Consider the following 16542-nt stretch of genomic DNA (forward strand, 5'->3'; position numbering starts at 1 on the left):
AGTCCTATCGGAATTTAAATAAAATTCAGCTTATCTCGTGTTAGTTCCTCTTGCGGATGAATTAAAATATTCTTTAGAGTCCTACAGTGTATAAGAGAGTTGCTTTTCAAATTACAAATGGAATATTTGTTCGCATATTTGACGTTTGCTCCTGTAATTTGCGTAATGAATATTTGTGATCTCAACAATCTCATAGGATTTGGGCTTCCTGTGGGACGCTGAATTCACATAATTCGAGGTTCAAATATGCGAACAAATATTCCATTTGTAATTTGAGGAGCAACTCTTTCTCATACGCTGTAGGACTCTAAAGAACATTTTAATTCATCCGCAAGAGGAAGTAACGTAAGCTGAATTTTAAGGTTGAAACGTTTACTATGTGTCTATTTACGAAGAAATTGTTTAATACAAACTTACACATCCATCCTGCGAATTAGCTTTTATGCTCCTTTATCGAATTTAATTTTTGTTATCGTCTTCGATTATCGTTTCCAAGCAAAAATTTTTAGAACACCGTGGAACTGTCGCAAGTATTTTTGCACATATACATACGCGAATGGTCATCACGTCTACCTGGTCCGTCGATCGATGATCGTTAATTGCAAGTCGTGAAAACGAAAGAGCTCGAAAATAAGGGAAGGAAAAGTGGCGAGGGGCGAGCAGGAGGAGGTTGGAAGGTACCGATATTGAATTAGAAGCGATAAATCCCACCCTGCCATGCCGTCAGTATTGGGGCAAGAGAGGGCACGACGGAATAAGGGGCTCGACGAGAACTTTGACTGGGTGGTCGCGAGTGGCGGGAACGGCGATAAAGAAAGCAGTGAAACGAATATTAAAAGTCGAAACTGATGTGATCGAGCGAGCCAATCGGTCTCCAGTCCATGGGCGACCTGATTCAGGGAAAAACTTAACATACTTTCTTCTTCATTCCAATACATTAGACCTTTTTGATAAAAAATTGCGTCTACGGTTTTTGAAACAAACATTAAAGTAGACATTATTATAATAATACGTGATTTTTTTATAATTACAAAAATTTTAATAACATCTTATGTGGCATAATAAAAAAATATCTTGTATACCTTGATTATTACAAATCAAATCTTAATCTATTAAATACTACTTGGTTCTATCTGTAAAATAATTAATTGGAACTCAATAGATTACTGTACTGATTGGCCCAATAAGGCTTCGGCTTAGCACCTAAAATCTAAATAGTTCATCTGATGATCCTCTTGAAAATCTACAACTTTTATTTGAAACATTTTTTTTGTAAATACGAACATGTTTCTAAGCCGAGTACAGAATCCGTAGAATCCCAAGACCATCTAGAATACCCATTTTAAACGAGATTTTTTTAGTAACATTTGTTTTTTTTACGTCATTTTTGTGTGAGCGATTTTATTAGCAAAGAAAAATACACAGGTTTTTTTTTTTTTTTTTTTTTTTTAAAGAAAAGTCCAAATGTTTTGTATTTACGAGAGAAAAGGGATAGTTATATCGATTTATACGATGGAAAATGTGATAGAAAAGGATTAATGAGAGTACAATCCTTTTTGTGTTCGCAGAGCTGCGTGCAGTTCCTACGATCCAATGAGTCCGCCGTTCTTGAGGCTGTAGGGCTGGTACCGTCCGGCGAGTCCGTCGAGGTCTTTGGCGAGCATGGGGGTGCGAATGGGATCGGCGGTGGTAATCAGTGCTCCACTCATTACGCTATGCGCTCAAATTCTAATCCCGGCACCATTCAGCACACGGTGGGCAGCAACGCCGCGGGCGCGTTGCACCATTATCCCGGCGTTGCTCATGCACCGAAACGTCGTGCCTCCGACACCCCGTGAGTGTGAACACGCATCACCTTGTACTAGTAGATTGCACAGCAACGGTTCTCAATCAATTGAACAGATCGAAATTAATTAAATTAATTATTCGCCGCTCGATTAATTATATATTTTAGACGAAGTAAATGAACGGATTCAATTTGATTGGCTCGTTAATAGATACCGATAATTTCAATTTGAAGCCAATTATACGAGTCTATAGAGAATGCAATGTACGTTTATCGTGAGAAACTGCTGGTTTATTGAAACATATAGGTGATCTTAGGTATAACTTTTAAATAGTGTAATGATTTGGAATAATTTTTCACAATCTTATTATTTACAGTTTTGTTCTACAGGCTAATATTATCGTACTATATTTATGCTAAATCTAAATGTTGCAATTTTTTATAGTTGAGAGTTGAAAAATTTTTTTTAAAACTAATAAAAATTTTAGTGCGTCCCAAGGACGCATATATATATATATGTTTTTTTAGTGAAAAAATGTATTCCTGTTATGGATTTAAAAAGTAAAAAAAAAAAATAGTTTATTGCACGTATATTAACGTCCCAAGCTCGTATTGACCTTGAATTGAAATTATAATTAATTATATCATTATTCTAAATCCATTTCATGAAACTATGAATTGACAAACCTATCCTAATTCGTAACTAATTCATGACTGGTCATTTATTTGTTAGAATGCAAAGACCAAAATAATTGTAATTATAATACGTATATTAAAGATATAATAAACACGATTTTCTCTTTATAGATTATATAGATGAAAAAAAATATACGCAACGAATAGATGTATAAATTACTGCGCAAATTGTGTTCTTCACACGGCAAGATCGTGTGGAATCTTCGCTCGTCGATAACGATAATTCATACGATAATAAACGCCATGCAGCTGCGGCTGCGCGTATATACGCGTGTGTAATACGTTTGCCAAACCGCAAATGCCGTAGTTTCGGAAAAATCTTGGCCACCGGCCTGAATATCTCGCCGATATTTATCGCAATCGAATACCCATTAATACGAACCTGATTCCGCATGTTCAACATTTCGTTAATATTGATAATGCGCGTGAAAGTACCCCGAAGTCTTAAGAGATCTCGGTAAATCCAAATAAAAGTGATTTATATGTAGATTCGTATATTTCACTTTTATCGATAATGCACCAATTTAGCATATAATTTACATATACTATAAAATCTTTAAAATAAATGTACGCATTTATTGATAAAAATAAGGTGTGAGTACGAATCGTACAGTAAGGTGTGCTAAGCTTCCAAGTATTTTAAAAATTGATTCTTTAATAAATATTCAGATTATATTTTTGTTAGTATTTCAAACTATTAACTTTGTCTCCAATCATATTTTTACTCTCTTCTATAACTCGGATTTTTTTTATCTAGCCAAGTTATTTTACTGTTCTAGGCTTTTAGAAAATGTGGAATAATTATTTTTCTCACATCTCTATTACATTATTAAATAGGTTTTTTTTAACAAACGTTAAAACTTTTAATACTTTTGTAATCAAAATTGACATTTGAGTAAAAATGGAGAAATTTCAGAATCAAATTTTGCTTGTGACAAGAAAGACCCAAATTATAGCCGGAGGGTGAATAGTTATCGAATTGTAAGCCGTCGCTTACGAATAGAAGAAGAAGAGTAATTTCGATCGAGATTTCTTAATGCGCACTTGTTCTACTTGCCATCCAACCGAGGCGTTGATGAGATCGACGCCGGACGATCGGGATTTCCGGTCAGGCTGATATGTACGTAGATGAAGTAGAAGGGAATGGGGCGCCACGAAGCGAATACGAAGGCGACAAAACGCGGTGCGCGCCCTGGCAATGCCATCCTGGCCTCCTCTCGATATATCTGTCGGTGACGTTTCCATATATCATCAGGGCACAACCTTTCCCAAACATCCCACCGTGCCCCACGAGTGCCGACGAACTTGCTTGGAGTACCTATTGGCATCCTGCTAATACACACCGTATAGCAGCGTACACGTGTGCTCGACGAGCGTGGGTGTACGCGTAGACAGTCGTCTTTGATTCGCAGGCAACCCTCGCACGAACTACGAAATGCCCAAACAATTCGCCGTGTAAAAGTAAAAGCGTTCTATATATGTATAACCGACAATATCGGGGCTGAGCAAGTTGAAGAAAGTTCGCTTTTGGATGCGTGAAAGATATGATAAATCACACCGTCCTTTAATCTTTCTGGTATTATCAATTAGTGTAGGGCAATAGTTTTAGCAATTAAAGTGTCAATTTTTACAAAGCGGAAATGTCACTATATAGGCGTTGAAATAGTGTCTTAACTTGAGGCAACAAGTACGATGAAATAATAAATTATAACAAATTTTACTTAAGGAAAAGCTGGAATATTTAAAAAACAGATAAAGATTAATCTTATCAAATTTAACACGTGGCATTAATATAATGGCATTAATTTCCATTTCTTTTCGTTGATGGATCTTCTGCGCTTCTAGGTACTACGAGAACGGCGTTCTTATGGACGATATGCCAGTATACGGCAAGAGGTCTATCAATCCTTGGAGCCACCACCAACAGCAGCAGCAGCAGCAACAGCAACCAACGGACCCGTCCTATTGCTGGTACCATCCGTTGCACTCCTCCGGCGGATCGATCCAAGGTCACGCGCACGGCCACGGTCACGGGCCGAGCCCGGTGCCGCCTAGTCTCGTGCAGATTAATCAGATAAACGCGTTCTCCGCGCCGCATCATCTGACTCAGCAGCCACAACAATCATTAGGTCATGGTTTACAAACGCAGAATGGCGGCAGCCTCGACGACGAATGGAAGAATATCCATGTGATGCTCAATTGCATCCTCGGTATGGTCGAGAAGACGAAGAGAGCATTGGCGATCCTTCAGCGACGAGGATGTTCCAGTCCGGCGGCCGCGGCGCCTCCACCAGGTGTAGTCGCGGCGCAGAATGGTACCAGCAATAATGGCAATAGTAACGGCAATAATCCGTCTTCGACTAACGGTGTGCAAGTAGAATCGTCCACTGGCGATCGGGATGGTGGTCTAAAGCGATTGTCCGGTGAGATTGTTGCGCAAACGATCAGGGCGACTGAAGACAGGGTGGCCGAGGTCAAACGAAGAGCTGGTAGGTTTTGATGAAGTACGATAGTCGTGAAAATTTTTAACTCTCCGGAACTGACGACGAGTCTATTTGATTCATTCAATTAGAAATGTTTTTGTTAAAAATGTTAGATAAGTAAATTTTTTCATGTTACGTCTGTGGATTATTTTTATTAAAATATACTATTTTTTTTTTCTACGAGTTATGTCATTTTGATTCCTTGAAATTAATTAGTGCCTTGATTAACATAAATTAAATAGCTTTTACAGATCCAGCGTTAGTAACTGTGTTAGATGTGCAGATTTCAGTTGGAGAGGATTAACTTTATTATATCAGAAAGTTTTGTTAAGTAATTGCTTAAATTTTTTATAAAATTATTGGATAGATCGTTGTCATCGTGACTGTCCGAATTAATTATTTTAGAAACAATTGAATAGATTTAATTTGGATTATAAACAGATAACTATAATTTCACTACAATTTAATACATAATTTAATTTTGTAGATGATATTAAAAAGATTATTTGAAAATGTAATAATTAAATAAGACGGTATTAAATAAGGATAATTGAAAATGGTCTCACGGGAATTTCTAGAGGAAGCTGTGTTAGAAGTGAAAAGGGCTGCAGTGGCGGAGGTGCAACGTGCCGTAGCGGTTGCGGTTGCGGAGTCGAGAGCGAACGAACGTTTGAGGGTTCATCGATTACTGGATCTTCCTCTGTCCCAAAGAAATCCGGGCAGTCTCCGTCAGGGCCCTTTCCTGAGAATTCACGGGAACTCGACCGCAGTTGAGGCCAGTACCAGGAACGTTACGACGCCGACGACGACACCGAATTCAGCGCCATCGACCACTGAGGACGAAAAAGATATTCACCTCACTAGTATGATGGGATCCGTAAGTGTAACCGTGTGATTAATTCATTTGCAAGAATCTTAAAATGCTGATTATGTGTTTAAATTTACAATATATCTTTCTCCTTTAAGTGAGGAAATACATTTTTATGTTAATAATTAAACGACAAAATAAACACAACTATGATTGTATAATTGTCAGTATTATAGTAACGTAAAAATGGAGTAACTTTTGTTCAAATTTTGATCATTTTCAAACACCGCATGCTAAGATCGAAATGTTTTATGACACACCTAATTTTGGACATGCATGCAACTATCTAGACATTTTTTTTTTTAATTTGGGCTAAAATTACTTTGTCTGGGTCAAAGTTACTTTATTTTACGTTATATAATCAGTTTTTCCATTTTTTTTTTAAAATCCCACAATAGGTATACATTTGATATGCAGTTCATATTATTTAATATTTTATACGTTTTTTCTTGGATCTTATTGTTACCTGAGTTAGAACTAAACTATTTAAATAGAAACTAGCCGAGTTAAGAGCGCACGAATCCTCATCTCTTTTTTCAGAACTGTTGGAATTGTGGCAGGCCCGCCCTGGAGACCTGCGGTGGATGCGGGATCGCTAGATATTGCGGCTCCTTCTGCCAACATCGTGACTGGGAGGCTGGCCACCATACAACTTGCAACAACCTACCGCCGCGCGAATCGCGAAGATCAGCCTCACGCAGTCCACCAAGGATCGCCGCCACGAATCTCTCTACGAATATCAATGAGGTCGACGCCACGCCGGTGCCGTCTGCTGGGGTCTCAAAGGGGAAGTGACGTCGCAATGCTAGGAGCAATCAGCGAGCCAGAGCAATCGATTACGAATCACGCTGATCGCGTTTCCTACAAACACTCTCCTCTGTAAAGAATGTGTGAATTGAAATGAAGCAAGAGGAACTCACTCCTGTGAAATCGAATGCCTGATCCTCGAAATTTGAGATTGGCTTGAAACTGTTGGGATATTCGTTTGTCCTTTCCGCTTTCCGATTATATCTCCGTGAGAATTAAGACGAAAGAAAAGAGTCAATTCCGAATTTGGATAATTAGGTATTCACACATTCACAAGATAAATTCCAGCGCCCATTCTTTTTAACTCATTCATCTTCTACAGTGTTTTCGCCGATCATACATCTTCTGCGTACACTTTCCTTTCCGTGAAACTGGCCGGAGATTTCTTTTGTACTATATCTGGATACGTGGGCGAGTATGAATAAGAATTACTCTGATCCAACATATTTATGAAAAAGTTGACTATACGCTTGTCAAGAATACCTGAAAACTGGATTAACATTGGAATCGAACTAGTTCGATGATCAGTTTATTCGCTGGATAGATCTCCAATTCCGGCGTTTCAGTCAATTCAAAATATGCGGTAACATATGAAGTTTACGATTATTTAACCAGTTAAAAAATGCGAATATGGGCTGATATTTATAGGCAGTTCTTATATTTAAGACTATCCTAAATACAATCTTAAAATATTGTTAATCACAGAGTCATCATTATTAATCTCTTAAGATATTATTTAAAACGATCTTAAATAAGAGCGGACTATGAATACCGGCCATCGATCAACAAATTTGATGTTATTCATCTTTGGAGATTATATAAACCCTTCGGTAACGTGATTGTCCCTTTAAAGGCCTCGTCGATATTTTTTTATTGTGGATTCTGATAGATTATTTAAATCTTAATAAAAATTAATAAAATGCAATCTTAGTAAACATTAATAAAATGCAATCCGACTTCTATGATAGTAAACGAAAATCGATGTTAAAGCTTTAACAAGTATATCAGAATTTTTATACACGAGAAATAAAAAAATTCGCTCCGTTTCTCGAAGATTTTTACTGTTGATGGAAGATTTAACATTTTATGTTGCGGAGGGTTGAAAATTAAAATAACGTTACTCGAATAATATGTACGCGAAAGTTCAAAAGTCCAATAAAGGATGGAGTATCTTAAGAAAATTTGTGTTGATCGAACACGTTAAATAATTTTAACAGTTTATTTCGGTCAGCTAATGACCAAAAATAGTCAATGTTAAAAATGCACAGAAAAGCAAGTAAACTTCTTAAGATAATTAGATTATTTCTCTAGATAACTAGATTATTTGAGTGAAACGTCGGATATATGTGACAAATCCGTTTTAAGATTTTATCAATTAATGATACAAAACGAACACTTGATTTCACAAGTAGCGTAATCGATCACAGCGTTTTTCCGGATAACAAATAACGCCGTTGAAGTATGCATAGTATTGTCGTAAATGTACACGTTTATCAGAATCGTGCCAGAATCGTTCTCCTTTTTCTCCTCCACCGAGAATCGCAGAGATTTCCAATCCATTTATTATCTAGGGTTAAACCAAACAAAATAGAAATAATGCGTGTCTTAAACAATCTCTGCAATTGAAAGAGTAATAGATAACCGTGAATCCGATCAATGAATCGCAGATGTGCGTTTCGCATTGTTCTGAATTGATATTATAGCGGTAAATGTAGCATTATGAAAATATCTCCCATTAGCGTAGACGTTTCTTCATTTCGCCGTTAACCAGTTAAATTCCTCAAAGCGGAGTTGAAAAAACACACTCATCCAATTAAGGATTACTTATTTGGACGCGATTTAGAAAAATGCATTGCTCATTCGAAGCTGTTTAATGAACGTAAAATTTTTACTATTCTCGATATCGGTTGAATCTATGCATAAAATTATAATGTTGCACACGTTAGTTTCTCTTCTTCTCTTCTTCAAACGATCGAATAATATGTGTTCTCTCACATTGATGTAACTTTTTACTATATCTCGATATTACACCGCAGAATATCGTTATGAAAATAATATGTATTGCAAGATGAAGTTGATATATACATGCACACAACAAACATAGTTACAGTATACATAAAGTGATTTGATTTTATTATGTGTCTACGCTCATCTCGATGTTTCGTACATGAAGAACGAATCGCATCGATTTTATCCTAGTCAATTGATAGGTTTAACGATTGTAACGATTATAATGTAACTTGAGAAGTCTCGAATCTTTTACTTTGCGCGCACGCATCTCAGGCATATGATTATCACGTATATTTAAGTCTAGTCAACACGGGAAGATGAAGTGGATTTATCGGTCATACGCGTTAGGGAACTTTGCTCAAATCTAGACTACGAATTATTGTAATTTTTCCTAGGCACATTACGTTGCGGGGATGTATGATGGATCCTATAAAGTGTATTTATAAACTAACGAAATATATGATTATTCTATGTCAGAATATAAGAATACAATACCAGTAGATTTTTTATTATACCTTACAATTATATTAGAGGAAAATTGAATGTGAAACTTTAATTGGATAAATATATTAAAATTGCATATGCTCTTATTTTTTTTTTGTAAAAGACATAATTAATATTCTATAATTTGTGATATACAATATAATTTGCCATTTGTTTAACAAACATGTCTACAAAATGGGATTCTCTCAAAATGAATCGGAAATTAAAGGCCCTAAATGTTCAAGCTGGATCTTTAGTGCTGAAATAATTCTGTGTGAATTTATATGTACAATCCCTCAAACGCTGAATTTATTTTCAGTCTTGAAATGCAATTCTATAATTAAATTGCTTGTCAATTTTATAATTAAATTGCATTTCAATCTTCAAGATTGTTATTCAATAACAATCTTATTAAGAAATTATTGTTTTCTATATGAAATCTATTTGTTTTCACACAGAATTTCAGCACTAAAGATCCAGCTTGAACATTAAAGGTCATTTAGGACCTTTATTTCCGATTCATTGTATAGTCATATACAATATTTATATCTTATAAAAGTTATAAGACACTATTCTGTCAAAATGATACATATTGCGATATGAAATTATTACATTAAATAAATTTTTATTCCTCAAAGGTCTTTCCAATAATATTTGCAAACATTGTTTTAGTCTTCTCATCTTTCTCTTGTAATTGCGACCATTCCTTTTTATCTCTCGCGAACAAGGGGACGTTTAGTTTCATGGAAATAATCTTGCCCGATTTCGTAGAATTTAAAGATTGCCCAGCCGCAGCCAACTCCTCCATAATAAGAATTTTTTGATTTATGTGTGCCCATGCCCATATTTTATCCACGCACCTAGATCCATGTGTACTTTTAGCTAATTCTTCCCAAGTGCCGTGCAACTTCTTGCATAATTTTTCCCTGCTCTTCTCGCCGACATATTTGCTGTCCATGAAAGCATCCAGGATTCGACTGCCTTTCGGATCGCCAAATAATTGTAATAACTCTTCGTTATTCATTTCTAACAAAGAATTCACAGCTTTGATTGGTTTGTTGAACTTCAATATGGCCTGTATTATTAAACTTCCATGTAAACAGGGAGATAGTTGTGAATTATTTGATTGAACCTTCAGTTGAGAGGGTTTCTTTAAAGTTACTATACATCGTACAAGCTGCGTTTGATTTTCTGAGGATGCGCCACATTTTAGTATATCGATCATTGCATTGACAAATGGACCTTGTTTTATCTGTAACCTCAAGCATGCATTTCCCGCGCTGACTAATATTCCGGTAAAACCAAGTTTGAGAATTTTTGGAAAGTGTTCTATTACTTTGTCAAATATTTCTTCAAAGATTTCCTTAGTAACACAATAATCTAATAACTTTTGCACGCTGAAATTGGTGTTTTGCGTTGAACACAAATATTCTAAATTTTCAGCAAAAAAGGTATTATATAATTTTTGGAAGGTTTTTGGCTGTCCCACTACCAGACACGCTTCCAGTATCCTGATAGAATATTCTGAATGAAATATGTTTGGTAGTTTCTCATCTTTTCCTATTTTAAAACATTTGGTTCTAATCTTTTTGATGATAGTTTTCACTAAATTTAAATCAACATCTTTTAGAGAATACAAAATACATTGTATTAAACCGGAAGTTAATTGGTCTCGTCCAAATTCACAGAATTGTGGCCATTTCTGTAATCGATCGCAACACTGTATCAGCAAGTCTTTATATTCCTGTATTACAGGACGTCTATTTGTGAGATCCGGCATGGCAGACTTCTTACTGCCTTCGCCAGGATCCTCAATTAATCCTGCTAGACATTCTATGACTGTTCGCAAGACGTGATTAGCATAAATGTCAAATACAAACTCCTCACTATTATTGAGAACATATTTGCTCAGCTTTAGAACAATATTGTTGTAAGACTGCACTTCAGATGGCTCAATATCCATAACAGTGTCAACAGCGTTCTTCAATTTCATATTTGTTTTATCGCCAGCAGCATTCTTTGCGTTTGATGCAGAGTCTCTGTTGCCTCTGTCAGCACAGACTATTATTATCCTCTGTAAAATATGACTGGCGAATCTGTCGCTGCTCAATCGCCTCAGAGATGACTCCAATGCCTGAGTCAGCTTTTGAATGGCCTCCAAGTTAGCGTACTTCAGCAGAGAATCTATAATGCGAGATCCAACTTGATTACAGGCACATACGATCTCACGACCAGATATCTCCTGGTAGACGTTCTGTGCGAGCATGATCTTCTCCTCGGTCGAGGGCGAATCATTACGTACTAACTCAAGAATTCGAATTAGATACAGGTAGGTATCTTTGTCCAAGTCATTGCCAAAGTTTCTCTGACGGGCAACTTTCTTCGCCATTTGTATGTAAGAACGTTTCTTCTTTCGTTTCTTTTTGTTGACCTCATGTACTTCCGCCATGCTGTCTGTTTTAATATTAAATTTAATAATATAAAATTAATATCAGAAGAATTAAACTTAGAAGAAATAATTTAGATTAACTTATAGCGAATTCACTTGTATTACTCCGGATTAATGCACACTAAAAACTGCTGTACACAAAATTAATGAAGTTGAAAAATTAAAGATAAAGAGTGGACTAATGAGAGTAAAGCGCTATAAGTATTGCATAAATTTATATATGTAAATTTCGATTTATTTAATTTGGACGTTTCAACTCACACATTCGAGTTATCTTCAGCAATAATCACACAACAGAAATCAGTTGAATCCTTGCTGAGAGAATCCTATTAGCCATCATACATGTAATTGTTGCACATGGTTGATAAATTTAGTGGGAGCCGTAACAAGACTGATAATCGTTATACTGATAAAGTAATGTAGGAAATTAAAATTACAATTGTACGTAAGTAAATAAGTCTCATGAATATTAATAACTCACCCCAAGGATCCAAAAACAAGAGACTTAAAGAGATAAAATCCGCAGTACATATTAGATGCATAATAATCACGATTTCAATTGGTCGAATGTTAAAATTTTACACACTAAACCTTATATTTAAAAACTATTGCTGAAGATGACTCGAATGTGAGTCGAAACGTCCAAATTAAATAAATCGCTCTTTGTCTTACTTTTTTAATTGTTTTAATGAAATTAAATGTAAAAGCATATAAATATTTTAAATTAAACGTTCACCATTATTATTAATATTTTAACCAGTATATCAGCATATTTTAAATCATTGATTGTATCCAATAACTGTCATTATTATTTAACAGAACTGTAGTGTTATTTAATAGAATATATTATTTCACGTTTTATAACAGAATGCATTGTTTCATTAAAGTTGATCATATTATGCTACTACATTCAGATATTTTACATAAAGCAGCCTTTAATGTGTTTCAATCCAGAGAGACCAGCCAAATAACCGAATTCATTATTAATTTATACGACATGCTTTCTCTCTTTTTGCTTATGTCTATTTCTTTAATATATTACCTTTCTTTATCGCTTCCTTCTTTGTTGTTGTTTATGTACTATGAATTACATCGATCAAGTTAATGAAAATGATGAGAGATGTTTAAATATAGGGACACACAAATTAAATAGGATACACGTGGATCCTAACCTCTTATGTTTCCAACTGCTTCTCGCCACAACCTGATTACGTGAATTAAAGAGAAACCTGAGAGAGGCCATGCCGGCCTTTTTTCTGTTACCGTCGAAACCGCCCCTACATCCATTTTCAGTTCGGGAACTACGTGATTATATATATTTTCTGACACTATCGATAAAATCGTATCGTCAAAAGTAAATGTGGTCGTCTCTGTACTAATCCTCAGGACAGATGCGTGCCGACTATCCATATAGAAATAAGAATAATTTAATGAGTCCTTGAACAAAAAAATTTTTATTTCGCATCTCCTACATATATGTAAATAAAAGTAATTGAATTTTAATAAACGAAATTGAAAATTCAAACAAGTTAATTTATTGAATTTTGTCTAATAATACACTTCTGATTTAATTCTTATTTAATATTTTATATTTAAGTTTTCGGAAACTATTTTATATTTTTATTTATATTTTTATTAAACAAGTCGTATCAGTTTTTTATCGATTCCTACGATTTTATATTTTAAATAAGTTTCTAGAACTTATTTTATATTTTTTATTTTAAATAATTCGTAACAATTATTTTACCGAGCCATGACGGGCATTATACGTTTAAGTTTAAAGAATTTCTGAAACACAGAATAATTTGCAGTAATAGTAAATGTCTTAAATTAATTTATTAACTGAAAAATTAAGTAATGATAGATGTTTAATACTTTTTTTAGTCTAAGCTGTATTTAGCGCAAATTGTTTCGCAATATTAAGAAAATTTGCAGGTATCTTTTATATAAAGAATATTTAGAATATTTCATCAACCTTTATTTAAGTATAAATTATTAAAAAGAATAATAAAAATTGAGACATAATGTAATGGAATATCAAAAATATTTCACGTGAATAATTATTAATTACGTTTAAAAGAATCACGCAAGTAATATAGGATTGAACAAAGTAAAGCGCAAAATGTATGACGATATCCGTTTCTCGAAATAATATGAAATAAGATTAAGTAATTGAATAAACTGTGAATATTTGTCATACGCGACAGTTGTGTATCTGAATGGTAAACAGTGAGGAGTGGGGGAGCATCAAACGTGTCGCGCGGCGTAGTGGTTGACTACGTCATCACTTCGGTATTCGTTCGGTGACCTCTGAACGAGATACACGTAGTACGAAGTGCTCCGTGTGTCGCATTAATTTATTCACGAAAATTAAATATCTACGAACGCGAATTGATCAATGCTCATCATTTGCGATCCGTGAACATGTCGAGTGACTGCTATTCGTATATACATAGTTATACTATCACACGCTTTAAATAGTCTTCCTCTAATGGTCACAAGTGATCGCACGTCGAGGGCTTTGTAAATATATCACTCTCAATTTTCGAATCGAAAGCGTACGACGTATGAATTTAAATTTATTGATATACCAGATAGTACGATTAAAATAATGAATACTTTATTCTTTTATTTAAAATATATTTTAAATACGACCAACCCCTGACTAAAAAAACTTATTTAAAATAAAAGATATAAAGTAAGACTTTATACTACATGAAACAAAATAAAATCCAATTAATATTTCATCACGGAACTTATGAAATAATTTCTCATATCGATTTTCTCGGAAACTTAGCTGCAGTTTAAATTTAGTGACGCGTGTTATTTAATGAGAGAGAAATTGTACCGTGATACATTGAAGAACATATATTTGACATTTATTTTATAATTTTAAATATTTCTTATCAACTATAATACGCTGACAAAAGGCAAAAGAGTAGTTTTTACTTATAGTGTGGTTCTTTTTTTTTTTAGAAAATTGCTCATGTGAAGTGTTTCTGACATTCCAACATTATTTTTACTGCTCACTCTCTGATGATTTACAATTAAATAAAGATTAATGATATTCAAAAGTTACAAAAAGTCACAAGGCATCAATCTTTCTTTGGTTAAAAATGTTGTGTTAAAAACTGCGCGGATTTTGTGTAATATGAAGTTATTACAAACTAACAATCACTAATTGTAACACAATTAAAATACGTAAGATATTCATGAGTTATATATGTGTGTAATGAAATTTAAGAAAATAAAGCAAAAACCGTACAACAGAGCCTATTAATCGGAGAATATTAAAAATGTAAAGAATTTAAGAATATATTATTTTACTTATTCGTAACATGCGTTAATATTTTGATAGAAGGTTGGCACGCGACCTTGGGGAGGGGGAAAGAATGGCACGGGGTGGTATGGGGTGGCACGAGGCCAACCGGCTGTGGTTTGTTCACTTTCAATTAAATCGCGGACGAGGGTACGTTAGCTTCCCTGTCGTTAGATTTTTACACGAAGAGAACGATTTTACTCAATATCTAAAAATTTATCTAGATATATTATTCAAATAGATTCGAAAATTTTCGGATCGTCGTGTCGCGCGTTTGCTTTGGGAGTGCCGTTCAAGTTATCGGACTGAAGTTATAGTCCGCGCGCATTTATAGTATAATTATAAGGGTTCGCGAGTGTTTTACGCGAGTCCTGTGTCCTGTGCGAGAGGATGTCAACCCGATTCTGAGAGGAGGAGGAGGTCTGGGAGAGGCATCGGGCACCGGTGGAGCAACCTTGCGGTAAATATTTTTTGCTTATGTAAAATCAATATCTTTCTTCTATTTATTCTTGAGTCGTTTTATTTGAAAGTGATTTAAAAATAATAATTAGAAAACGAATTATTTAAAAATTATTTTGAAATTTCATATATACGAATTTTTAAGATCTGTTTTTAAATTTGTATAATTATTTTATAAATATCTAACTCAATGATAAATTAAAAAATTTGATGCTTATAAAAATTATATATTTTGAAAATTATATGATTATTTTAAGAGAATTTTGCGTTTTTTTTAAATATTGTTTGTGTTCTTCCTGGCTTGTTATAATTTGAATTTTATACTTTTTTGTTACAGAATCATCGTAGCGACGTTGCAGATATAATTCCGCTGTTGCGCATCGGGTTGGTGAGTGACGAATTAATATTTTTATTGAAGTAACGGATGTGTGATAATTTTATTAATATATTATATATCTATAAATGCATATATGCATTAATTTAATAAAAATATACATATTTGTAGCAATTCATACATCCGTTGTCTTAAAATGGATAAGTTAGAACAGATTAGGATAAACTTAATTCAGAATGCCTTCTTATATTATTAAATATATTGTGCATGTATTGTTACATTTATAATGTCACGTTACACCCAGTTTGAGTTATTTTTAATTATTCCTAAATGTCGCCACTGCTTTTACACAATATCTCGTTAATTTAACTATAAGAATAGAAAACTATTTAACTCTGGAAGATTATTCAATTTAGCTCAAATTTTGTTTACTAATTGTAAATTTATATGTTAATGTGAACGCTTTGATACGAAGTAACTCAAGCTCGGTTTGATAATTCAAACTCAGAAATATAATATTAGGTGTACAAAAAAGTTCTGAGCTTTTTTTTGTAAAATTCAATCTTTATTTAAAAACAAACGAAAAAATATTAATCAGCGAAATATTCTCCGTTATAAATAAGCTCCTTTTCAGTTTGCGCAGAGTTTATATCCAGCAGTGCTTGCAATTCGTCCGTTTCAATCTTTTCAGGGCGTCCAGCACGCGATTCATCTTTAAGACTGAAATCTCCTTGGCGAAACTTTTGATACCACCTTTTGCATGTTGCATGACTTACAGCGTTCTCTCCATATGCAGCACAAATCATTTCAGTGGCTTCAGCAGCATTTTTCTTCAGATGAAACGCGAA

At 34.3% G+C, this 16542-nt stretch overlaps 2 protein-coding genes across 2 annotated transcripts in view; one reads left to right on the forward strand and one right to left on the reverse strand.

The window, feature by feature from the left end:
- Nucleotides 1–7493, forward strand: part of LOC108756668 (protein CBFA2T2) — a 57023-nt gene extending 49530 nt beyond the window's left edge. The window contains exons 5-8 of the mRNA XM_018500657.1: nucleotides 1569–1834; nucleotides 4328–4971; nucleotides 5544–5842; nucleotides 6374–7493. Of these exons, the coding sequence (XP_018356159.1) occupies nucleotides 1569–1834; nucleotides 4328–4971; nucleotides 5544–5842; nucleotides 6374–6628 (1464 nt within the window). The 3' untranslated portion in view covers nucleotides 6629–7493. The remainder of the gene's footprint in view (nucleotides 1–1568; nucleotides 1835–4327; nucleotides 4972–5543; nucleotides 5843–6373) is intronic.
- A 2242-nt stretch (nucleotides 7494–9735) lies between these two features.
- Nucleotides 9736–12779, reverse strand: LOC108756705 (nucleolar protein 9). Its single transcript, XM_018500711.1, has 2 exons — nucleotides 12625–12779; nucleotides 9736–11587 (listed from the first exon to the last, which is right to left on the reverse strand). The coding sequence occupies exon 2, from the start codon at nucleotides 11580–11582 to the stop codon at nucleotides 9759–9761; it is 1824 nt and encodes a 607-aa protein (XP_018356213.1). The 5' UTR covers nucleotides 11583–11587; nucleotides 12625–12779; the 3' UTR covers nucleotides 9736–9758.
- Between the last annotated feature and the right edge of the window lie 3763 nt (nucleotides 12780–16542).

This window comes from Trachymyrmex septentrionalis, unplaced genomic scaffold, assembly GCF_001594115.1.
Source record: "Trachymyrmex septentrionalis isolate Tsep2-gDNA-1 unplaced genomic scaffold, Tsep1.0 scaffold13, whole genome shotgun sequence".
Taxonomy (NCBI): Eukaryota; Metazoa; Arthropoda; class Insecta; order Hymenoptera; family Formicidae; genus Trachymyrmex; species Trachymyrmex septentrionalis.